Source organism: Salmo trutta, chromosome 21, assembly GCF_901001165.1.
Source record: "Salmo trutta chromosome 21, fSalTru1.1, whole genome shotgun sequence".
Classification (NCBI taxonomy): Eukaryota; Metazoa; Chordata; class Actinopteri; order Salmoniformes; family Salmonidae; genus Salmo; species Salmo trutta.
This window is the reverse complement of record NC_042977.1, coordinates 17,750,393-17,775,259: the sequence shown is the minus strand read 5'-3', so window position 1 is coordinate 17,775,259 and position 24,867 is coordinate 17,750,393. Positions and strand designations below refer to the sequence as shown.

The following is a 24,867-nucleotide window of genomic DNA, read 5'->3' as shown; positions in this document are numbered from 1 at the left end:
CTCCTTGAAATATGACAAGCAGTAATACTACTAGCCACTTAGCAATTTTATGAAGTTGGCTTTAGATAACCCGGATAGGTTCCCAATCACCCAACCTCATAACTAGCTACCAAGAAGCCATTTCAGGCTATCAATCAAGTTAGTGTAGCCAGCTTGACTATCTATCTTAGCTGGCATGCCTGTTGGCAAGGTTGCTAGACTTTAGAAAAACAAGCAATAACTAAATGTACTGAATAAGACTCAGATTCCTTTCAATCTTTTACCCAGATGTTAGCAGAGATGCAGAGAAGATTATTTTGTTTCTTTAAAAAAGAACCACAAGTCAGGGGGATACAGACAGCTGCTCAAGAGGTATGCTTAGAGTTAAGCATAATGATTATGGCTCTAGATTGCAGGAAAAAGCTTTTCAGGTATTTGACATTTGTTTTAAATCTCAGACTTACAGATCACAGCATAGCCCCCTCTGGCCACCCTCACATATGTTGTGCCTTCTCATATTTTTGGGCTGCATGATGTCAGACATTTGTATTCTTTTATTTAACTAGGCAAGTCATTTAAGAACAAATTCTTATTTACAATGATGGCCTACTTTGGCAAACCCTCCCCTAACCTGGACGACGCTGGGCCAATTGTGCACCGCCCTATGGGACTTCCGATCACGGCCGGTTGTGATACAGCACAGGATCGAACCACGGTCTATAGTGACTCCTCTAGTACTGCATTGCAGTGCCTTAGACCGCTGCGCCACTCGGGAGCCCATGCACATGTGCTTAATGCCGAACAGGTAGATGGACACCAAAATAACATTTCTCTCTGCTCACAGCTTTTCTTCTATCCCTTTCAGACAAAAGTGGCAAGCACGTGTGGGTACTCTTATAAGAAGTAGACCGTTTTAACATGAAAGCTGTCGCAGCAGCACACCACATCAAAGGCACATAAAATGAATATCAAAGCGCCTCTCCTCGGCTCAGTGGCCGACCTGTAAAGGGACACCTTGGATGTTGCTCTGATGTCCCCAAGTATCACTTCTGACACGTCCATTTTACTAACGTCTCGACATTCATCAACAGGATAATGATACGATCCTGTTATTCAGGAAATCGCTCTCATTCTTTCAAACCACATACAATGAAAACATTTTTGTTTTTATTAAAGGCTATTCCGTTTTTCAATAATAATTATTCTCCTCATTGTATTATTGAACAGATATGTATTAATGATGTGAAATGGAATGTAACGAGATATTTAATTCCTTATCACTAGCCCATACACAACGCAGCGTGCGTGTTTGTTTGTGACAACTCAACAAATAGGCCTACTCTGTAACATAGTCAAGCCAATGTGGCTCGATAACGATTGGATAAATGGTATTTTAATTCTGTACCTGAAATCCACATTATTAGGAGACATTCACAGACTTGTTTTCAGTTTGTGATGGAGCCGACTCCGGTTTAGCGGAACCCCAGAGGTGGTGTCACAGCAGGAGGGCAGTTGTCCAGTTTCACACCTGATCCTCAAATTTGGAGAGGTGCGAACAGCGAGGGATGTGAATGACGGTGGCCGCTTTGATCCACGCTGCTAAAAGCCGTGGGAGAATCTTCTCCATCGTCTGTCCTCCTGTCTGCCTTCCTGTCCAGTTTCCACTGATAATCTAGCCATGCTATGGGTTTTTGTTTGCGAGCATGAGGATTTTATGTGACCCTCTCCTCTTGCATTTTTAGGCAAATATTAAGTGTTCTTTCTATACTGCAGGGGAAAATGGAAATACTAAAATAGCCTACAGTGGTTGATAGGCCTATTTTGAAATGGCACATTGCCATTCAATTCGAACGGGTAGGCCTAGGCTACTGAAGTGAGCATATGGCCAATTCAACCAGTAGCCCATCTGTGTCAGAGACCTCTATAAACCCAGAACGCTCTGACTCAAACTCCAATTCAGCAGCTCTGCAGAGTTAGAATGTCAAAATACGTTCCTTGAACACCAAATATTGAGTTTCGCTGAGCAACTATTTCCATTCACTCACTCCCCTTACAGACGGTATGTACATCCAAAAAAGGTCCACAGATAAATGTACATACGACCGAAAAAATGCCTCTTCGGAGCGGTTGTAGACTTCCGACCTGTGCGTTGCCAGATACGGAGCTTGGAGGTGCCGAATAGGCATGGTTTTAGGTTGCTTGTCAATTTTTATTTAGACCTTTTTTGGAAGTACATACCGGTCGTAAATGAAGATAGTTGCTCAGTGAAAATCCATACTTGGTGATCAAGGAACGTATTGTGACAGTATAACGCTTGCAGAGTTGCTGAATGGGAGTTTGAATCGTAGCTTTCTGGGTGTTAGAGAGGTCTCTAACGCACAGATACAGGTTCAATGGCCAATCATCTCACCAAAGGTCAATTTCTGTAACTGCTCAAGTCGTTCACACAAAGTAGGCCCACTTATTATCGAGGTCCTCTCAATTCTCAAATTAAGAGCGTGCCATTAATGGTCCATTACATCATCTACCTAAATTAACCTAATTAATAAAGAACTAAAACCACGATGAAAGAGTTGCAGTGAAATGATAGGAAACCCATGAAATGGGCCTTTTCGGTTAAAGGTATAGCAGGTTGTGAACGTCAAAAGAAGCACTTGGGAGAGGATCTCCTTCTTTATAGACAATAGGCTATTTCAACTGAAAGGTAATAACCACTAGGCCTAATATCCACAATGGCCTGCTTCCTGAATACACACAAACATGCAAAAGGTATCCTAACATTTGGCATGAAATAAATACATGTAAATTAACCCCTACTTGATTTTATTACATTTGTGTCAAATTTTTGTGTTTTCATAAAGTAGCATAGAAAAGTGTAAATATATTGAAATCTTTCATTTTTATTTTGAAACATTATCAACACAGAATAGCACATTTAAAAACAATGTACACATTTTAGAGTGACTATCCAACAACACAATAAATACAGAAATATAGAGAAATACAAGACAAACTGAACAGAAATAATTTTGGAAAAGTGCAGGTCGGCAATTTGTGTGTTTAGAGTGTTTACACATTTTTTAAATGTTATGCTTTATCTTTGAAGAATAGACAGGAGTCTTGACAAATGCCTTCGACATCTGTTCCACTTGCTTTATGCCCGTGCAATAAACTATCGCAGTTGTAAATGAGAACTTGTTCTCAACTAGCCTACCTGGTTAAATAATGGTGAAATAAAAAATAAAATGTAAAAAAAAGTGCTTTGATTGCTATACAGTTCCAAGGCCAGCAAGCCTGATAACGCTATAGTCCCAGTCGGTTTTCACGTAATAATAAGGAATTCCCCTCGACCACCGCAACAAACTGGGGAAAACCAACATACTTTCATATCGACCCCCATTGTAAAAGAGACAACTTCGTCGTTGATTTTTTGTTAAATAACAAAAATGCTGAAAAGATGCTGTGTTGTTCAGTGTACATGTAACCAGGTCCAAAATCCTGACCTATGGGTCGCAATACTCCCAGGAAATAGAGCCTGTGAGAAGAGCCCTGTGGCTTCAGGCTATTCGGTGTGGGAGACAGGGAAATGTGGGGACCCGGGGTCCATGTAGGCAGGGGCACAACTTTGGTTTTAGAAGTGTGTGTGTGTGTGTGTGAGGAGGGGATCTAAAGCAAATTTCCTACATTTCTACACAATGTAATATGACCCTTTTGGGGTCACTTTTATTGTACATAAGAATAGAATATGTTTCTAAATATTTCTACATGAATGTGGATTCTACAATGATTACGGATCATCCTGAATGATGAGTGAATAATGACGAGTGAGAAAATTATAGAAGCACAAATATCATACCACGACTGGGGCATTCAAACATATCTGTATCAATTCATCATCAATTGTGTCTCTCAGGTCTTCCTCACATTTTTGTTTTACATGTTTAGTTCATTGGGAAAACCTCTATCAACTTGAGGTTTGTCAGACTCCCTTAAAATAGTTTCAAGCTTCTGGATTGTCCAGTGTTTGCTGCACAGAGAGAATAAGAGCCAATATATGCTTCATCCGAAAATGTGGTCGGAGGCTCCGTATGGATGGTGTGATGCAATTGCGAAGCCTCTGAAGGCACGCAGAGGCCAAATTGCGCTCCGTACTGCATCACCGTGCACCTCGCAAATGTTGTAACAATGCGGATGGCTCCGTATAGCTCCGCATTGACATGATTGGTTGATAGTAGGTGAGGGCGGGAGGTCCTGTATAAACACAAACTCACTTCCTTGACAACTTCCTTCACAACAGCTCTGCGCTGCTCGGCGAAGCGCAAGAAGTATGAACGCCCTGACTTCTGCAGAGGCCGTGTCACCGTAAATGCTGCATGGCCAATGCAGACGTCGGAATGACCGTGCTGCGCCTTTAAAGTGTTGCATCTGCAAAAGTTCCCCTTAACGCGTAACAGACTGGCCTTCCCTGGTTGCCTGACCCTGCTGAGACCCCTGTCACCATCTGATCCTGCTCAGATGAGGCATGACAAAGAATTATATACCTTTATACATTATATTATCCAAGAATAGAATCAATGGTTCAACAATTGAAATTACCATTATTCCCAGATCCCAGACTGTAGCCTACCCATCAACACAAGATGGAACTTTGAATCCATTAACTGATTGTTATAATATACTGCAAAATTCACCTGAGCTCTGTAGACTGATCTTCCCTGGCTGTCTGACCCTGCTGGGACACCTGTCACCTTCTGATCCTGCTAAGACATGATGAGCATATTGTTGTGTACTGACTGTGCACCATGACAGTGAAGCCTGTAACATTAGAGCTGTTTATACCGGGCCAGATAGAAAAGTAGGAAATTAGCTAAGGAAACTGACATGAATAACGTAACATTGCTGTACTGACTAACAAAAGCTCACATTGCACTTTCAAAAAAACGTCAGAATATCGGTCTTCAATTGTTTGGCCGCTGGTTTCATCGTTTGATTCAGGTGTAGTGTGATTGAGGCAAAAATAATAGCTAAAGTTAGTGAGCTCGTTAGCTAGCGAATGTTAGCCAACTTTTGGCTAGCTCAGGTGGTACATCAACTGCCGAAAACTACCCAAGTCAATTTACTTCTATTGAAACAGGACAAAACAAAGGGTTCAAAACATTTCCAAACACACAACAGCTGTTAGATACTACCTGACAGCTGAACTGGCTGTGGTAGCTATTAGCTAGCTAGGTAGTTCAATCCCTTCAGACACAATTTCAGTCGAGAGGGGATGAAACATGTAACGTTAATGCATTAGCTAACGCTGCATGTCAGTTACACTACTAACTCTACTTTTTTTAAACAGCAGTTTCCTTTCCAGATACATCAGTCAAATAAAGAGTATCCACAACACACACAGACAACAGCTGTGGTCCTAAATGAAACCGCCAAACAGCCTGCCCGACCGCTCTGAGGCGTGCCCATGATGCTTTTTGTATCACAGTGCAATGATAAAACTGGGAAGGGGACAAAAATGCAATTTCAGAAAGGGGGGGTCATGCCCCCAGTCCCCAATGAAAGTTGCACCCCTGCAAGTAGGTACACGTGTGTGTGGCAAACATTTCATCACAGGTAAGACATTTAACCTGTTTAGTATAGTCCGTTTGTAACTCCACTCACAACTTGTAGCTGTATAGTCTGTTTGGGTTGTTGGTCTTGGCTAGCTAGCTGTAGTCATGAAAAGAGGCTTGAGGGAAGCCCTTACAATTTTACGTCTTTCTAAGTAGTGAGACTGCTCGGGAGCAGGCAATGTTGAAAAGTAATAGACATGTTGTACTTTCCTTAAATGTAGTTTTGTAATTGACTAAAACAAGTAGACAAGAAAATTGCGTTTGGCTCACAGCAAAAACTTGACCTTTTTCAATAGGGTAACCACCTATCTAATACTGACTGTGAAAATGCTTAGTATTGTGTTTGGGAAAGCTGATCCTAGGACACTCTTTCCTCAAAGCTTAGCCAAACGCATGAAGTTCCTCCCAATAGACCCCTTTTTGTGTTTGCAACATTGCCGCACGAGAGCGATGCGCGCAAGTTTGACAGAACACGGTGGAGTTCTTATTTAATGCCAGCGAAAAAAGACTATTTACATGTTGCTTATGAGTGCATTTCACACTACTTTTGGATTTTAAGGCTCGTATGAATGTCCTGTTTAATATTATGTTTGCGTCCTCATCGCAAATCAACTGCATTAAATGTAAAAAGCACAACCAGTAAAATTACTCTTTGCTTAGCTTTTGCTACAGCCTATGTCAATGAGCGTTAGCATCCTAGCTAACAACTGCTGCATTCAAAATGTTTATTTTGCAAAGATCACAACCAAATATAATCTTAGCGACTGATCATTTAGAATTAAAACATAATTGTAAGTGTATGAGAACCCAATACAGTTATAAGTACTAAAAAGGTAAACCTTAGCTATGTTGAATGTGCACAAATGGTGATGGCTTTCTTACCGCAGCCAAGAGTTACGCGCATCTGTGCGTGATGTCAGTGTGTCTTGTACGGGAAAGGGCTCTCAGGACATTCAACCACAGGCTCTTTCAGGAAACGGTGAAACAGAAAGTGTATTCTCTACAAGCCTCTTCTGCCATACCTTTTAGTCAGCCAACATAATACACTAGAAATCCTGTAAGTGTTTTCAACAACAAACAGATAAACATCATGCTATATTGGCTATGCAACAAAATATTTTGCTTTGCGACCAGGAGTTTTATTTTGGGAGCACAGTGGGCCTACGGGAAAAAATAAATAAAAATGGATGTAATAAGGCTTCGCTCTAACGTTTCCCGAGTGCCCTAGAGTCATGGTTGCACCATTACCACAGCGAAAGTGGCTTGCTTCCATCTCAATCAGTGCCCGTGTTTCCCAAAAGCATCTTAACGCTAAATTCATCGTTAGAACCATTAAGCTCCATGGTGCTAACAATGAACTTAGTCTTCAGATTATTTTGGAAAACCGGGCCTAGGGTCAAAAGATCTGAACCATATTACCGGCGCAGCATTTTTATCTTCCTATAGCGGGTCGCTGGGACCGTATTTTACATTCATAAAGCATGTCGTTAACCATTTGTTTACACTTCAGTCATGCTACCTCATTGGCTAGTTAACTAACAACCTGGCAACATAACCAGTATATCCAAACATTTGGGGGCATAGAAAGAAAGGAAATGGGGTAGCTTCTTCAGGAGAGCAATGATCATAGAAAAGGATGAATGTCAGATCGTCTGCCGTTTTTAAAGAGACAGTACACCATTTTCAATGTAATGCATCTCAATCGTGCTTTTACACAACGTAGAAACCTAATATTCCACAAATTACTTTGTAATTTCAATGACAGGTATTCCTATCAACATTTTGCCAGGTCGCAATTGTAAATTAGTTGTAAGCTTGTTCTCAACTGGCCTGCCTGGTTAAATAAAGGTGAAATATTCTTTGTTTTTTATTTTTAGCTTTTACAATAAATTAATATCTTATATACATATTACATATTAGTTTCTAGGGCAAATCATGTCCTTCAAAAGTACCTCGAATTCATATAGGCCCAATATAGGCTGTATTACAATAAAAAATAATATATTCTGGTGCTCCTACATTTCATGAGGTGCTCCTAACTTCTTTAAGTTGGGAGCACCAGTGTTAAAATGTTTATGCTTGCCCCAGGGATCTAAATTAACACAAATACAAGACTACTACAGTCAAAACGTTTTCAATGAAAACATTCATTTCAATAAGTGAAAAAAACCTATTAATTTCAATAAGTGAAAAAACAATTGATAGAACATGAACTGTGTTGTGGACACACTGTAACTCACTCTCTTCTTTTTCCTCTCTCTCACTCACACACACATTGAAAATGAATTGACCAGGTGGGATGTAACAGTCTGTATGTTCCCTGGTCTCTCAGGCTGTAACAGAATTTCCATACAGATTTGTTTGTTGTAGAAAAGGTTTGTAACCGCAGGATGCAAGCAGTACTAGGCAGTCTACTATAAGGCAGCAGGTAGCCTAGTGCTGGATCGAATCCCCAAGCTGACAAGGTAAAAATCTTGTTGTTTTGCCCCTGAACAAGGCAGTTAACCCACTGATCACCCGGTAGGCTGTCATTGTAAATAATAACTTGTTCTTAACTGACTTGCCTGGTTAAATAAAAAAAAATGGCCTTGTCAGGGACAGCTGAGGGTGGGAATGGTGAATAATTGATGTCGCTTGAGAATGAGTCTTTTGCGGAGGTCATGGTGCTACAATTAACAGGCAGATTCAGGGGGTGGATGTGGCTATGATGATCCAAGGCTAGAAGAGGGGCAGGTGTCCATGTTAAAGGGCTCCTCGCTGGGCTTCCTGGAGGGGCTGACCTCCTCAGTCTCTGTGTCTCCCATATCCAGGCCAGACTGCTCCTCAGACAACACCACCTCTGGAGTGTCCTCCTCACAGCTCACACTTTAACAAAAAACACATTTCTGTTAGTTACTTTCAGACTTGCTTTTGACAAATGTGAATGACTGTAGTGTAAGAGAGAGAGAGAGAGAAAGGAAGAGAGAGTGATTGTGAGAACAAGAGAGAGAAAGAGAGCTCACCTTGACATCCATGACCTTGGGCAGCCCTCCTCTCCTCATCCAGGGGTGGACCTCCACCAGTTCTCTCTGCTGCTCCCCGGTGAAGCACGGCTGGCTCTTCTGCATCACACGTAGCTTCTCTCGGTCTTCCCTAAGCACACTCTCGAAGCCCCTGAGTAGACCAAGGAACATACACACTCAGTATACTGAACTATGTGACTTATATGACCAGGTGAAAGACATAGTGCCAGTCAAAAGTTTGGACACACCTACCCTCATTCAAGGGTTTTTCTTTATTTCTTTACTCATATCTACATTGTAGAATAATAGTGAAGACATCAACACTATGAAATAACACATATGGAATCATATAGTAACCAACATTTTTTTTTTTAAACAATCAAAATAGATTTCAGATTTGAGATTCTTCAATGTAGCCACCCTTTGCCTTTGACAGCTTTTCATACTCTTGGCATTCTCTCAACCATCTTCATGAGGACATCTGGAATGCATTTCAATTAACAGTTGTGCCTAGCTAAAAGTTCATTTGTGGAATTTCTTTCCTTCTTAATGTGTATGAGCCAATCAGTTGTGTTGTGACAAGGTAGGGGTGGAATACAGAAGATAGCCCTATTTGGTAAAATACCAAGTCTGCTTATTTGAGCTGTTCTTGCCATAATATAAAGAGAAACGACAGTCCATCATTACTTTAAGACATGAAGGTCAGTCAATACAGAACATTTCGAGAACTTTGAAAGTGCAGCCGCAAAAACCATCAAGCTCTATGATGAAACTGGCTCTCATGAGGACCGGCACAGGAAAGGAACACCCAGAGTTACCTCTGCTGCAGAGGATAAGTTCATTAGAGTTACCAGCCTCACTCCTCTTTCTATTCTGGTTAGAGACAGTTTGCACTGTTCTGTGAAGGGAGAAGTACACAGCGTTGTACGAGATCTTCAGTTTCTTGGCAATTTCTCACATAGAACAGCCTTCATTTCTCAGAACAAGAATAGACAGATGAGTTTCAGAAGAAAGTGCTTTGTTTCTGCCATTTTGAGCATGTAATCGCGCCCACCAATGCTGATGCTACAGATACTGGTGTAAAGAAGGCCAGTTTTATTGCTTTTTTAATCAACACAACAGTTTTCAGCTGTGCTAACAATTGCAAAAGGGTTTTCTAATGATCAATTAGCCTTTTAAAATGATAAACTTGGATTAGCTAACACAACGTGCCATTGGAACACAGGAGTGATAGTTGCTGATAATGGGCCTCTGTACGCCTATGTAGATATTCCATAAAAAAAAATCAGTAGTTTCCAGCTACAATAGTCATTTACAACACTAACAATGTCTACACTGTATTTCTGATAAATTTGATGTTATTGTAATGGACAAACATTTTTGCTTTTCTTTCAATAACAAGGACATTTCTAAGTGACCCCAAACTTTTGAACGGTAGTGAATCTGATGTTGAACTGATCTTCAGGGTCCACTAGATATGATATCTGGAATAATTCAAAACTAGCCTTGAAGAAACTACACATTTTCTCTCAACCCACTTTGCCTGACAACTTGTGCATCTTACCCATACACCCCATAAATTAGAACTGCAAGCCAGAAACTAAAGACCTCATACGCTTCATCATCATAAGATGCATCACACAAACATACATAGATTTTCGGGATCCATTGAGGACATGAATCCAGCAAGTAAATACAGGGAGGGAGTTGGTGGGAGTGGAAGGGAGTGGGTAGTATCTATGCTGTGCAATGTGTGCTGTGCAATGTATTTCCCAAAGATGCTGTGTTCCATCTAAAAAAAATGTGTATGACCTACCAAATAAAAACCAACAAATATTTCTAACCCCAGCATTCATGGGCACTCATCATTTTGGGAAACATTGCACTAGGACTCATGCCCTGGGTAGAAGTTGTCTGTAGTCACAGATCTAGGATCAGTTCACCCTCCCCTTCTCCTTCCCCTAAGCCCACCCCTTCAAAAATCCCAAACTGACCCAGATATGCATTCACAGACAACTTTCTCATATTCCAAGGCATATTGCGTGCCGCCTCTCTCCTGTCTCCTCCCACTCACCGGGAGGGCATCTGATAGGTCAGCATGACCTTGTCGTCAGCGTTGGCGGTGACTAACCACGGCGGATCCTGCAGTACATACTTGTCATATTGGCTTTGCTCTACCTCCATTGGCCGCCCCTCGCTAACACTACCACCACTCCCGCCGCCGGAGTGCACTTTGACCTGCTGGTAGCTGTTCTGGGAGGAGTCCACGGTGCCAAAGTAGTTGCTGCTGTTGTTGCTTGTGTGGCTGCTGCTTACTGTGGGGGTGAATGAACGCACAAAACAGAATTAGGATATCTTACTTCAGACGCACCAGAGTTCTGGTCTCAAGTGCTTCATACATGAAGCAACAAACTGCTGAACTTGCTGCCATGTTAATGTCCTTCTATCTTGTGTTTGTTCTTGTTCTGCCAGTCTCGTTGATCAAATATGTAAACCCCCAAGACAATTACAGGAGTGAAGTTTGGTACAGTGGAAGTGGCTGGTATAGAATAGGAAAAGAATTCTAACAAACGCACAATAAGGCTAGGGTAGGTGTGTGTACAGACCTGTGCCACTGCCAGATACTCCGCTAGCTGACGTTCTACATCCCAACGTTCCACTGTTATTAGACATTCCGCTGTTAGACGTTCTAGCTGAGGTTCCGCAGCCATTAGAGCTGAAACCCATGTACCCTGAAGTGCCTGAGCTGGTGCCTGAACGAGACTCTGAATGGAGCAGGATGTCCAGCAGGTCACTCGATGACGAATTGACGTCGCTATGGTTACCGTTGCCCGGCGAGCCCACCTGCAAGACAGAGGTCAAAGGATAAGGTCAACAAACAGAAGCTCCACTCAAGTCGTATTGCTCCCTTTTTTCGGTCATCAGTCCCATCCTTTGTTTTTTTGCTACTCTGCTCTTTCACTTCTCCCTCAAGGTCTAAGAAGCGACTCAGTCATATTTATTTAACCTTTATTTAACCAGGAAAAGCCCATTGAGACCCAGAGTCTCCTTTTCAAGGGAGACCTGGCCAAGAAGGCAGCAACAATCAATACATTACATAATTAAAACATACAACAATACAACACTTAATCCAAGATGGCGTAGCAGTCAGACGTCTGTCTTTGTCCTGTCGTGTCCCTTGTATATATCTTTTTACATATTTTTCTTCGCATATCTTTTTAAAATATTTTCCTAAACCTCAACTTCTAAATACTCTCCTGCAACCCGCCTCACCCAATGTGGCGTGGATCTGTTTTTTTTCTAAAGTATTTCTATTTACTTTGGATCTGGAATCCCTCAACAGAACCTACCAGCTATCAGTCAGCAAACCATTGCTAGCGTTCATCAGCTAACCTTTAGCTCGGAAAACTCTCGCCAGTTCGAACAACGTGACTCAAACCAGAGCATAACGGACCTATTATTATAAAAAAAAAATAAAAAAAGTACCCATATCCCCGGATTCCTACCGCAAACTCTGAACATTTTCATCTGGATCTTCGCAACTAGCTAACCGCAATCCCGGGTGACTACTCCTGGCTAGCGTTTCCATCCCGGATCAAGCACCAATTAGCCTGAAGCTAGCAAGGCCAGGGCTCCTGTGCTACCACCGAAGCCCACTCCTGGGCTACAATATCCGGACCCCTTCTACTGCGGTAAGGGGCACTTTCCCTGGTCTGCTAACTGCTAGCTTGCCTGCCCCGGTCTGCTAACTGCTAGCTTGTTTAGCCCCGGCCTACTAACTATTAGCATCGGCCTGCTAACTGTCTGAATCGCCATGTCCCCAGTCAGCCCAACCACTCACTGGACCCATATGTTCACTTGGCTACGCATGTCTCTCTCTAATATCAATATGCCTCATCCATTACTGTCCTGGTTAGTGATTACTGTCTTATTTCACTGTAGAGCCTCTAGCCCTGCTCAATATGTTCCACCTCCTACATGTGTGATGACATCACCTGGTTTAAACGTCTCTAGAGACTATATCTCGCTCATCATTACTCAATGCCTAGGTTTACCTCCAATGTACTCACATCCTACCTTACCTTTGTCTGTACACTATGCCTTGAATCTATGCTATCGTGCCCAGAAACCTGCTCCTTTTACTCTCTGTTCCGAACGTGCTAGACGGCCAGTTCGTATAGCCTTTAGCCGTACCCTTATCCTACTTCTCCTCTGTTCCTCTGGTGATGTGGAGGTTAATCCAGGTCCTGCAGTGCCTAGCTCCACTCCCACTCCCCAGGTGCTCTCATTTGTTGACTTCTGTAACCGTAAAAGCCTTGGTTTCATGCATGTTAACATTAGAAGCCTACTCCCTAAGTTCGTTTTACTCACTGCTTTAGCACACTCTGCCAACCCGGATGTCTTAGCCATGTCTGAATCCTGGCTTAGGAAAACCACCAAAAACCCTGAAATCTCCATCGCTAACTATAACATTTTCCGCCAAGATAGAACTGCCAAAGGGGGCGGTGTTGCAATCTACTGCAAAGATGTTCTGTATTACTATCCAAGTCTGTACCCAAACAATTCGAGCTTCTACATCAAAAATGCACCTTTCCAGAAACAAGTCTCTCACTGTTGCCGCTTGCTATAGACCTCCCTCTGCCCCCAGCTGTGCCCTCAATACCATATGTGAATTGATTGCCCCCCCATCTATCTTCTGAGCTCGTGCTACTAGGTGACCTAAACTGGGACATACTTAACACCCCGGCCATCCTACAATCTAAGCTTGATGCCCTCAGTCTCACACAAATTATCAATGAACCTACCAGGTACAACCCCAAATCCGTAAACACGGGCACCCTCATAGATGTCATCCTAACTAACTCGCCCTCCAAATACACCTCTGCTGTTTTCAATCAAGATATCAGCGATCACTGCCTCATTGCCTGCATCCGTAATGGGTCTGCGACCAAACGACCACCCTTCATCACTGTCAAACGCTCCCTAAAACACTTCTGCGAGCAGGCCTTTCTAATCGACCTGGCCGGGGTATCCTGGAATGACATTGACCTCATCCCGTCAATAGATGATGCCTGGCTATTCTTTAAAAGTGCCTTCCTCAACATCTTAAATAAGCATGCCCCACTCAAAATTTAGAACTAGGAATAGATATAGTCCTTGGTTCACTCCAGACATGTCTGCCCTTGACCAGCACAAAAACATCCTGTGGCGTTCTGCATTAGCATCGAATAGCCCCCGTGATATGCAACTTTTCAGGGAAGTTAGGAACAGATATACACAGGCAGTTTGAAAAAGCTAGCCTTAGCTTTTCTAACAGAAATGTGCATCCTGTAGTACTAACTCAAAAAAGTTCTGGGACACTAAAGTCCATGGAGAATAAGAGCACCTCCTCTCAGCTGCCCACTGCTCTGAGGCTAGGAAACACTTACCACCGATAAATCCACTATTATTGAGAATTTCAATAAGCATTTCTCTACAGCTGGCCATGCTTTCCACCTGGCTACCCCTACCGCGGTCAACTGCCCGGCACCCTCCACAGCAACCCGCCAAAGCCCCCACCATTTCTCCTTCAGCCAAATCCAGATAGCTGATGTTCTGAAAGAGCTGCAAAATCTGGACCCATACAAATCAGCTGGGCCAGACAATCTGGACCCTCTCTTTCTAAAATTATCTGCCGAAATTGTTGCAACCCCTATTACTAGCCTGTTCAACCTCTCTTTTGTTTCGTCTGAGATTCCCAAAGACTGGAAAGCTGCCGCGGTCATCCCCCTCTTCAAAGGGGGTGACACTCTAGACCCAAACTGCTACAGACCTATATCTATCCTACCCTGTCTTTCTAAGGTCTTCGAAAGCCAAATTAACAAACAGATTACCGACCATTTCGAATCCCACCGTACCTCCTCTGCTATGCAATCTGGTTTCAGAGCTGGTCATGGGTGCACCTCAGCCACGCGCAAGGTCCTAAACGACATCATAACCGCCATTGATAGACATTACTGTGCATCCGTATTCATCGACCTGGCCAAGGCTTTCGACTCTGTCAGAAGACTTGATTCAGAAGCCCTGTTGGTGGTGGGTGCACTTGATTCAGAAGCCCTGTTGGCGCTGGTTTGACACACTGAACTCTGTCTGAGAAGTAGTTGGTGAACCAGGTGAGGCAATCATTTGAGAAACCAAGGCTGTCGAGACTGCCAATAAGAATGTGGTGATTGACAGTCTCGACAGCCTTGCTTTCTAAAATGATTGCCTCACCTGGTTTACCAACTACTTCTCTGATAGAGTTCAGTGTGTCAAATTGGAGGGCCTGTTGTCCGGACCTCTGGCAGTCTATGGGTGTGCCACAGGGTTCAATTCTCGGGCCGACTCTATTCTCTGTATACATCAATGATGTTGCTCTTGCTGCTGGTGATTCTCTGATCCACCTCTACGCAGACGTCACCATTCTGTATACTTCTGGCCCCTCTTTGGACACTGTGTTAACTAACCTCCAGACGAGCTTCAATGCCATACAACTCTCCTTCGGGGCCTCCAACTGCTCTTAAACGCAAGTAAAACTAAATGCATGCTATTCAATCGATCATTGCCCGCACCTGCTCGCCCGTCCAGCATCACTACTCTGGACGGCTCTGACTTAGAATACGTGGACAACTACAAATACCTGGGTGTCTGGTTAGACTGTAAACTCTCCTTCCAGACTCACATTAAGCATCTCCAATCCAAAATTAAATCTAGAATCGGCTTCCTATATCGCAACAAAGCATCCTTCACTCATGCTGCCAAACATACCCTCGTAAAACTGACCATCCTACCGATCCTTGACTTCGGCGATGTCATCTATAAAATAGCCTCCAACACTCTACTCAACAAACTCGATGCAGTCTAACACAGTGCCATCCGTTTTGGCACCAAAGCCCCATACACTACCCACCATTGCGACCTCTACGCTCTCGTTGGTTGGTCCTCGCTTCATACTCGTCGCCAAACCCACTGGCTACAGGTTATCTACAAGTCTCTGCTAGGTAAAGCCTCGCCTTATCTCAGCTCACTGGTCACCATAGCAGCACCCACTTGTAGCACGCGTTCCAGCAGGTATATCTCACTGGTCACCCCCAAAGCCAATTCCTCTTTTGGTCGTCTTTCCTTCCAGTTCTCTGCTGCCAATGACTGGAACGAACTGTAAAAATCTCTGAAGCTGGAGACTTTTAAGACCTGTTGGGGCTAGGGGGCAGTATTTTCATGGCCGGATGAAAAACGTACCCAATTTAAACAGGTTACTACTCTGGCCCAGAAAATAGAATGCATATTATTAGTAGATTTGGATAGAAAACGCTCTAAAGTTTCTACAACTGTTTGAATGGTGTCTGTGAGTATAACAGAACTCATATGGCAGGCAAAAAAAACGTAGAAAAATTTTATAAGGAAGTGGGAGAATTAGAAATGTAGTTTTTGTTTTGAATCCCTTGAAAAACTACAGTGACATAGGATTTACGTTGCACCTCCTAACTCTTCCATTGGCTGTCAACAATCTTTAGGAACTGGTTTCAACCGTCACCTGTTACCGGGCAGAAAATTATGGCTCAGTCAATCACTGGCCAGTCTGAGGAGAGGTGTCTTATGACGCGCGTGACTTCGTGCACGTGACTTCGTTGTGTTTTTATTTTTCTTCTGGGATGAATACCTATTGCCCGGTTGTAAAATTATCGCAATTTTACGTAAAAAAAATACCCTAAAGGATTGATTGTAAACATCGTTTGACGTGTTTCTACAAACGGTAATGGAACATTTCGTCTATGGATTTGCGTCCACGCCACATGGCATTGTAAAGTATTCTGGATAGGTCAACAAAACGGACGTATTTGGACATAAATGATGGATTTTGCAGAACAAATGAACATTTCTTGTGGAAGTGGGTGCCCATCCGAGTGCATTCCGCCAAAGATCAGCAAAGGTAAGTAAATATTTCAAACATATTTTTAGAGATTTGTCGTGGTTGTAGGCTAAGTTCTGTACTCAGAATATTGAACAATGTGCTTTTTCCGTAAAGTTATTTTGAAATCTGACAAAGTGGTTGCATAAAGGAGTAGATTATCTGTAATTCTTTAAATAATTGTTATAAATTTTGTCAAAGTTTGAGTTCTGTAAATTAAATGTGCCTATTCACCGGCAGTTATGGGGAGAAAACATTTTCTGAACGTCAAGCGCCAATGTAAAAATTGGGTTTTTGGATATAAATATAAACTTGATCGAACAAAAAATGCATGTATTGTCTAACATGATGTCCTAGGAGTGTCATCTGATGAAGATTGTCAAAGGTTAGTGCTTAATTTTAGCTGTATATCTGGTTTTGTGATGGCTATCCGTGCTTGGAAAATAGCTTTTTTTTTGCTAAGGTGCTATGCTAAAATAATCTAATGTTTTGAAATCGGACAATGTGATTGGATTAACGAGTAGAGTATCTTTAAAATGCCGTATAATACTTGAATTTTAATTTTGAGATTATTTTGTTTTGAATATCGCGCCGTGCTATCTCACTGGTTGTTGTCCAACCAATCCCTTTAGCGGGATTGTATCCTCAAGAGGTTTTAAGAAGGAAATAAATTCAACAAATTAACAAGGCAGACCTGTTAATTGAAATGCATTCCAGGTGACTACCTCATGAAGCTGGTTGAGAGAATGCAAAGCTGTCAAAGGCAAAGGGTGCCTACTTTGAAGAATATAAAATATATTTTGATTTGTTTAACACTTTTCTGGTTACTACATGATTCCATATGTGGCATTTCATAGTTTTGATGTCTTCATTAAGTAATATAAAAAAATGCAGAAAATAGTTTTAAAAAACTAAAAAGAAAGAAAAATACAAACTTGACTGGTACTGTACACTCTCACACCCACAAAAATATACACTCACACATAAACACTCACACACCTACTGCTACCACTAATTATTATTACTAAATACTAAACAATTTAAACATTTGCCCCCCAATCCACACATCCCCAATACACATGTAAATATTGTACTATAAATTGTGCCTTCCTGTATTATACTTATGCAAAAATGTTTATTCTATTCTACTGAACCATTTACTTTATGTTCCTATTCTTATCTTTTACTATTTCTTGTTGTTGAGTTGTGGAGAAGGAACCTGCAAGTAAGAATTTTGTTGGATTGTGCATACCATGTGTATCCCGTACGACTTGAACATTTGTTTCATACCTGCTGAAGCTCCGTGACCTTCTCCATGGCTTGGCAGACCACGCTCCCTCCCTTCATGTTGACGGTGTTATTCCCTTGTGTGCCAACGGAGGGCACCACCACCATGCCGTCCCGTCTCTCCAGGGAGCACCGCATCTCCTCCAGCTGCAGGGGCGAGCTGCACCATGATTGGAACAGTGGAGGGGAGGACGCTTGGTCAATGCCGCCCATGGTCCCATGCGGGGAGCAGCGAGACTGGGTGGTTTCCCCAGGTGGCTTGGGAGCCTCCATGGGCATGGAGAATGAGAAAGGCTGGGCGGGGATTGGGAAGGCCGTCAGTAGGGGGAAGGCCTGTGGCTGAGCCGGGAAAGGACCCTGAGCAGGTAAGGGGAGGGATGTCTGTGGGTGGAAAGGCTGTGACTGAGAGGGGTAGCCGGCTTTCTCGGCCTGGTAGAAAGGCTGCTGTCCTGGAGCCTCGCTTCCCATTTGAGGGAACATGCAGCTGGGGAGAACCAGAGCCACCACGGGGGTTACCATGGGAGTAGAGAAGGGTGAGGGCTGGATGTTTGGTGGCGGGCACTGGGGATCCTGGCTGTCACCGAAGCCTGCCAATGAATTCTCTGGGCAGGTAGGCATGGTGCCCGCCCCAGGGTAGACCTGGAGGGGGTAGACTGGCACCACGGTGGGGTAAGCCAGGGGCAGCAAAGTGGACTGGGAGGTGTTGGAGGGGGACCAGGAGGTCTGGTTGAGGCCCTGGTTGAGGAGGTGGGGTCGGGGCTGCGGCTGTCTTCTCCTATGAGACACGGAACTGTCGGACGACTCGTTCTGTTTCACCCGCTTAGACTTGGTCTTCTTGTTGCGCCCACTTCGACGGGCAGCGGGCTCGGTCTGCTTGCATGGGCGCACAGAGGGCAGAGCTAGGGAAGGGGACAGAGAGGGGAAAGGGAGAAAAAGAGGGTGTGATTACATTATGTATTGGACTGTGAGAGGTTGAGTGTATGAGAACATTAAGGCACTCTGTGTGTGTGTTGAATTGTACTAGCTCAATACTGAGTTTGTATTGTAATGTCTGTAGAACATGTTTGCTACTGTACCATCAGCGGGGCCCTGTCCCTTCTGGCGCTCCAGGTATTGGGAACAGTTGGCCTGGAAGGCCTGGACTCCCCTCTGCTCCCTGAAGCGACACAGGAAGGTCTGCTCCTCCTTCTGGGTGTGGGCTACTAGGACCTGCTTGGTCAGACCGAGCTTCTTATAGGGCTCCCTCTCCAGGCTGGGAGGTGAAACAGCATTGGGGGGAGGCCGAGGAGTCTGGCTGCCCCCCTCCACCTCCTCCCGAGCCACAGATACATCTACAATGATCTCTGTACGGAGAAAAACAGACCGAGAAACAATTACATACAACATATACATAAAACACCCAACCGCTCAGGACATACAGAGATGAGAAGCTGTAATGCCCTTAGCAACATTGATAAACATATATACATTGATATTCATTACAGGGAAGCAGAGATGCAGAGAGGATGGTATAATGCACAGCGCATTTAGACACATGGCTTTGGTATAACATACATCATGGTATAGTCGAGGTACCAGACGACTGTGAAGCTCTGAATATTGTAAAGAAAATCTGGCGTGCGAGATTATGGAACATGCATGACCTCAGAGTACACACATGATACTGCATACATTACACAACACCGAGCTACATCCATACAACACACACCCATCTACCCACACAGTCCCCACTCCCAAACACAACCCACCACCACAAACTAAAGAGTAGAATAGAATAGTAGAATGAGACATGTCTATGTCCCCGTAGTGTATACCTGACTCGGGCTGCAGTTTCCTATCTCCTACATGCACGACGGTGCTGCTGTAGCTACACTGGCTTGCTACTGACACCACGCTCTCGGCTTTGCCGCACGGTGGCACAGCGAGGGCCGCCAGGGAGGAGCCCACTGCCCCTGTGGCTGAGGTCGTAGCGTCTGTCTTTTTGTCTGCGATGACGCCATCCACAGGGGTTAGACCAGGCTGATGCTTAAACAGTGCAGGGTCTGCCAGGGTGATAGGGAGAGACTGAGGGAGGGTGACTTGGAGAGTCACATGTAAAGTCCCATAAATGCGGATTATAGAGAGATAGAGAGTTTGGCTGTGTCTGATTCAGTTGGTGACCTGTCCAACAGAGCTTTGGTGAGACTGAAAGTCTTTCAACTAAATGAGTCTTTAAACCACATGAGTATTAAAACTAAATGAGTCTTTAAACGACACTGGACAAAATATAAACGCAACAATTTAAAAGATTTTTACTGAGTTACATAAAGTTATATAAAGGAATTCAGTCAGTTTAAATAAATAAATTATGCCCTAATCTATGGATTTCACATGACTGGGAATACAGATATGCATCTGTTGGTCACAGATACCTTAAAAAAAAGAAAGTAGGCGTGGATAAGAAAACCAGTCAGTATGTGGAGTGACCACCATTTGCCTCATGCAAAGAACTGATCAGGCTGTTTATTGTGGCCTGTGAAAAGTTTCCTCACTCCTCTTCAATGACTGTGCGAAGTTGCTGGATATTGGCGGGAACTGGAACACACTGTCATACACGTCAATTCAGAGCATCTCAAACATGCTCAACGGGTGACTGGTGAGTGTGCAGGCCATGGAAGAAATGGGACATTTTCAGCTTCCAGGAATAGTGTACAGATCCTTGCAACATGGGGCTGTGCATTATCATGCTGAAACATGAGATAATGGTGGAGGATGAATGACACAATGGGCCTCAGGATCTTGTCACGGTATGTCTGTGCATTCAAATTGATAAAATGCATTTGTGTTTGTCTGTAGTTTATGCCTGTCCAAACCATAACCCCACCTCCACCATGGGGCACTCTGTTCACAATGTCGACATCAGCAAACCGCTCGCCCACACGACACCATACACGTCGTCTGCGGTTGTGAGGCCAGTTGGACCTGTTGCCAAATTCTCTAAAATGATGTTGGAGGCAGCTTATGGTAGAGAACATTCAATTCTCTGGCAACAGCTCTGGTGGACATTCCTGCAGTCAGCAGGCCAACTACACACTCTCTCAAAACTTGAGACATCTGTGGCATTGTGTTGTGTGACAAAACTGCACATTTTAGAGTGGCCTTTTATTGCACCTGGCACATGCTACTTGATACGCCACACCTGTCAGGTGGATGGATTATCTTGGCAAAAGGAGAAAAGCTCACTTAACAGGGATGTAAACAAATTTGTGCACAAAATTTGAGAGAAATAAGCTTTTTATGCATATGGAACATTTGTGATATTTTATTTCATGAAACATGGGGCCAACACTTTACATGTTGCGTTTATATTTTGTTCAGTATGAAGGAGTTTAAATATAAATACTGATATTTTGATAAATTGGTATGTGTATGTGGAGCCAGAGAGAATCAGCAGGGTGTTTTCCAACCAACACACTATCAACGTTGTCACACTATAACAAATCAGTGTATCTGTGACTATTAATCTAGCAGTATTATTTGTTTTAAATTTATCCCACAGGTATCTTTTAATTTGAATTAGAAATGCGCAGGTTCCGTCTAAAATGAGACATCTAATTTAAATACAAATCACACCGGAACCAACGGCGTCAAAATGTTCGTGTGAGAGGAGAGCATCAATACACATACACTGCGTAGCGTATGCCAATTTAATGGTCACAATAATCCATAACAAACAGTCGTATTTGTTACGTTCACTATGTAGCCTTTGTGAATTATTATTGTGTTCCTTATGACTCACCTTATATGTCCTACGGGAGCCACCATAACAACTGTTTAGAGCAGGCAGGTATGTTAGATCAGGAATGTGAGGTCAGGTGTAGCTAATACACCCGAGGAGTTTATAAAGAATTTAGCTAGTCTCGTTCTTTCTACATTACAGTATTCTCTCTTAGCCTGCCTAGGCTTTATGCCTGTGATCAAAATCAACACAGGTATAACGTTATTGTTTTCAAATATGTATTTTTGGCACTGGCAGTATTGTTACAACACAAATATACATGTCACAAATCCGGACGTAACAATGCACAAACAAGTCTATTTTCTGGCAATTTATCGGCTCATTTTACTAGCAATACTTCGTGTAGACGTGAGAAAAATAGATTTGCTTTCTAATTTAACGCGCGGTCCGTCTGTTCTCACTCACTACCTTGCATTCTAATTCCAGTGTGTGCACGCTCATTCACACGCACATAAAACGCTTTTCATTTGATTTGGGCTTCAGTGATAACGGGCAATTCAATTCATGGTGCATTCACCGACTGGTAAAAAAAATCATAGTGGTGTAGGAGAGTTCACTTGCAATATAGGCTACATGCAACATCATACTGTAGCAATAATACCGAAGTCAATTGTTGAACATCTTTTATTAATGGAGTGATAAAGTAAAAATCGATTAATAAGAGCAGTGGTAGAACGTACCTTCAGATAATTGCATGGGATTGTCCCCTCCTTTCTGCTTGTCCTCATCTGAGGACATAGTATTGTCAGAAGAGTGGCACCTCCTCTTCATAGTGATGGGAACATTACAGCCCTCTAGATATCTGTCCAGAGAGGGAGAGAGATGCACACAGAAGGATGAAAGACTGTTTTTGATTAAGATATAAAGTAAATCAATAGCCCATGATGTAACTACCATGTAATTGGGTAGCAGTAAGTACATACGGAATAAGTAACAGTCTCCTTTCCATCTATCTACCCAGAAACAATGCCTATAAGTATTATGCCCCATAACAGGACAACTAGATTAATAGACAAAAGACCAAAGACTATAGATAGGCTAGATGACCAGAGAAATGTACAGATACGTGATTAGCAAGATGAATAAGTGACTAGTTAGTAGTTGTTCTGACCTGATGACACTGTCCAGACAGCTGATCTGTTGGTAGGAGTAGACCGTCTGGTCGTTGAAGGCCAGCTGCTCCTCCTGTACTGCAGTCCTGCTGCTGCTGTCCTCCAGGCTCAGCCCACTGACCCCAGCACTGACCCCAGCACTGACCCCAGCACTGACCCCAGCACTGACCCCAGCACTGACCCCAGCACTGACCCCACTGTCCCTCCAACTCAGAGAGGCCACAGGGGCTGCAGATTCCTTGGAACGCACCACTGCTGGACTCTTCTGGAGGAACTCTGCTGGGGAAAAGGGAGTGTGTCAAGACTGGGATGGGCATGGATTTGTACGTTCTGTATACGCCAAACTACACCCATGAACTACACCCATGGATATGTGTGTTTTCTACATCTCTTCCAACACACATAAGTGCATTTGTATCTGTACATCCACACACATGTACACTCCCCAGTTCACATTATCCAATGCACACACGAGCATATCTCTATGCTTCCTGCAGATTGTAAATATTTCTGTGCTGGTTTGCTTGTTTGACTTACTGCCAGGGCTCTTGTTGGTCTCAGGCCTGGCTGAGGAGGAGGCTTGGTAGATCTGCTGTTCCTGACTCTTCTGGAGGTGGATCCCTTTACAGATCTCCTGGAAGGACCTCTGCTGGGGAGGAGAGAAGAGACATGTTCACTATCATGGAGAGAGAGAGAGGTAAGACAGAGAGCATGATAGACAGGGAAAAGAGAGTGACAGAGAGGGTACCTACAGGTTTGGCCCAGCTGCTGTCCCCCTCCTCCTCGATGCGTGTCCTGCTTGGGCTGCCCTCGCTGGTCATCACCTGAGATGCCGCAAGGCGGCCATGGCTTCCCACGCTACCGTAGCCACCGGAGCTAGTGTTGTGCACCGGCTGTAGTAGCAATCTGTGGATCTGCTCAGTGATCTCCTGAACTTCAGAGTCCATAGTCTCCATGAGGGCAGGGAGCGGGGCCACAAACACATCCTCATTCACCGGGCCTCTAGAAGTGGGAACAACCATATTATCCTTATTCAGTAACAGAATCAGCATTATACAGGCTTTTTAAATGAAAGATTTTTTTCTGGCTATTTCCAAAAAATTGTGCCAAGATAACACAAAATAGTGCTGGGCAGAGAGTAGTGTCAAGATAGAAAACATTGTGCTGGGCAGACACTCACATGCGGACTTTGTGCCTCCCGATAACGAAGGAGACCTTGCGGCTCCAGGGGTTGACGAAGCTGGACCAGCTGGTGTCGACGATGACGTACCCTCCGTTCCGCGTGCAGAACCTGATGGAGGAGTGGTCGAACGGCTGGCCAGCGTACTGAAGGACTATGGGTAGGAGAGAGAACATAGATGTCAGTAAAAGACGGAGTAAAGCTAAAATGGCATATATTATATTATTAAAGGGCCATACAGTGTGTTGTATGCAGTCCAGTCATAGAATAGTACTAAGTAGTCTGTTAGAAAGTGTGTTTTAGTTTCTCTTACTCTTCTTGTGAATGGCCAACATGACAGGCCTGTCATCGGGATGCATGAGAAGAAGGACTGGGGTGCCAATCAGATCCTGGGGGAAGTACCCAAGAAGTGGAACAGCTCTGAAAGGCAAAAAACAATAACTTTGTGAGTCAGCCTATAGGTGTCATAAAAGCACTGTACTCTTCTGTCGGATAAAAAAAAAAGTGTATGGGGGGAAAAAAGTGCAAATGTGTCTCACCTCTCATCCACATCCTGGAAGACACAGCTAGGAGTGTGTGTGGTGGTGAAGATGCGCTTGTCACTAGGGATTCTGGGAGCTGTAGGCAAAATGAAAACACTTAACACTACTGTTCCCACACACTATATCTCACATACCGTCCACTATTATACACTACTGAGGATGCAGTTTCAAAGGTATTCAAACAGTCACAACTCCGGCATTGTGACGGCATTATCATTGGTCCTTACCCTCGTATCCGGAGTGCACCTTCTCAGCCAGTAGGAGGCAGCAGAACTGGTCCTCAGAATGGACCTTATCCTGCACCTTCATCAGGTAGGGGGTCATACGGAATGGGTAGTACTGCAGGTCCCCCTCACACTTCTTACCACCACTACAGAACACAGGAGAGAGAGGACAAAGTCATCAAGTCACTAAAGCAGCAACAAAACCATGAAAATATAGTGTCCTTATG

The 24,867-nt window shown here is 43.6% G+C and overlaps 1 protein-coding gene across 4 annotated transcripts in view; it reads right to left on the bottom strand.

The window, feature by feature from the left end:
• Positions 1-6,243: 6,243 nt before the first annotated feature.
• per2 (period circadian clock 2) overlaps positions 6,244-24,867 on the bottom strand; it is a 31,850-nt gene continuing 13,226 nt past the window's right edge. Inside the window, exons 7-21 of one of the 4 annotated variants that reach the window (XM_029704625.1) lie at positions 24,644-24,786; positions 24,414-24,492; positions 24,188-24,294; positions 23,875-24,028; positions 23,447-23,696; positions 23,232-23,340; positions 22,694-22,970; positions 22,263-22,384; positions 19,619-19,846; positions 18,881-19,147; positions 17,808-18,703; positions 11,197-11,434; positions 10,665-10,905; positions 8,591-8,741; positions 6,244-8,453 (exon numbers count right to left, since the gene is read on the bottom strand). In XM_029704625.1, the coding sequence (XP_029560485.1) occupies positions 8,442-8,453; positions 8,591-8,741; positions 10,665-10,905; positions 11,197-11,434; positions 17,808-18,703; positions 18,881-19,147; positions 19,619-19,846; positions 22,263-22,384; positions 22,694-22,970; positions 23,232-23,340; positions 23,447-23,696; positions 23,875-24,028; positions 24,188-24,294; positions 24,414-24,492; positions 24,644-24,786 (3,274 nt within the window). In that variant the 3' untranslated portion in view covers positions 6,244-8,441. Of the gene's footprint in view, positions 8,454-8,590; positions 8,742-10,664; positions 10,906-11,196; positions 11,435-17,807; positions 18,704-18,880; positions 19,148-19,618; positions 19,847-22,262; positions 22,385-22,693; positions 22,971-23,231; positions 23,344-23,446; positions 23,697-23,874; positions 24,029-24,187; positions 24,295-24,413; positions 24,493-24,643; positions 24,787-24,867 lie in introns of all 4 variants that reach the window. The other 3 variants (XM_029704624.1, XM_029704623.1, XM_029704622.1) reach the window with 3 other exon arrangements.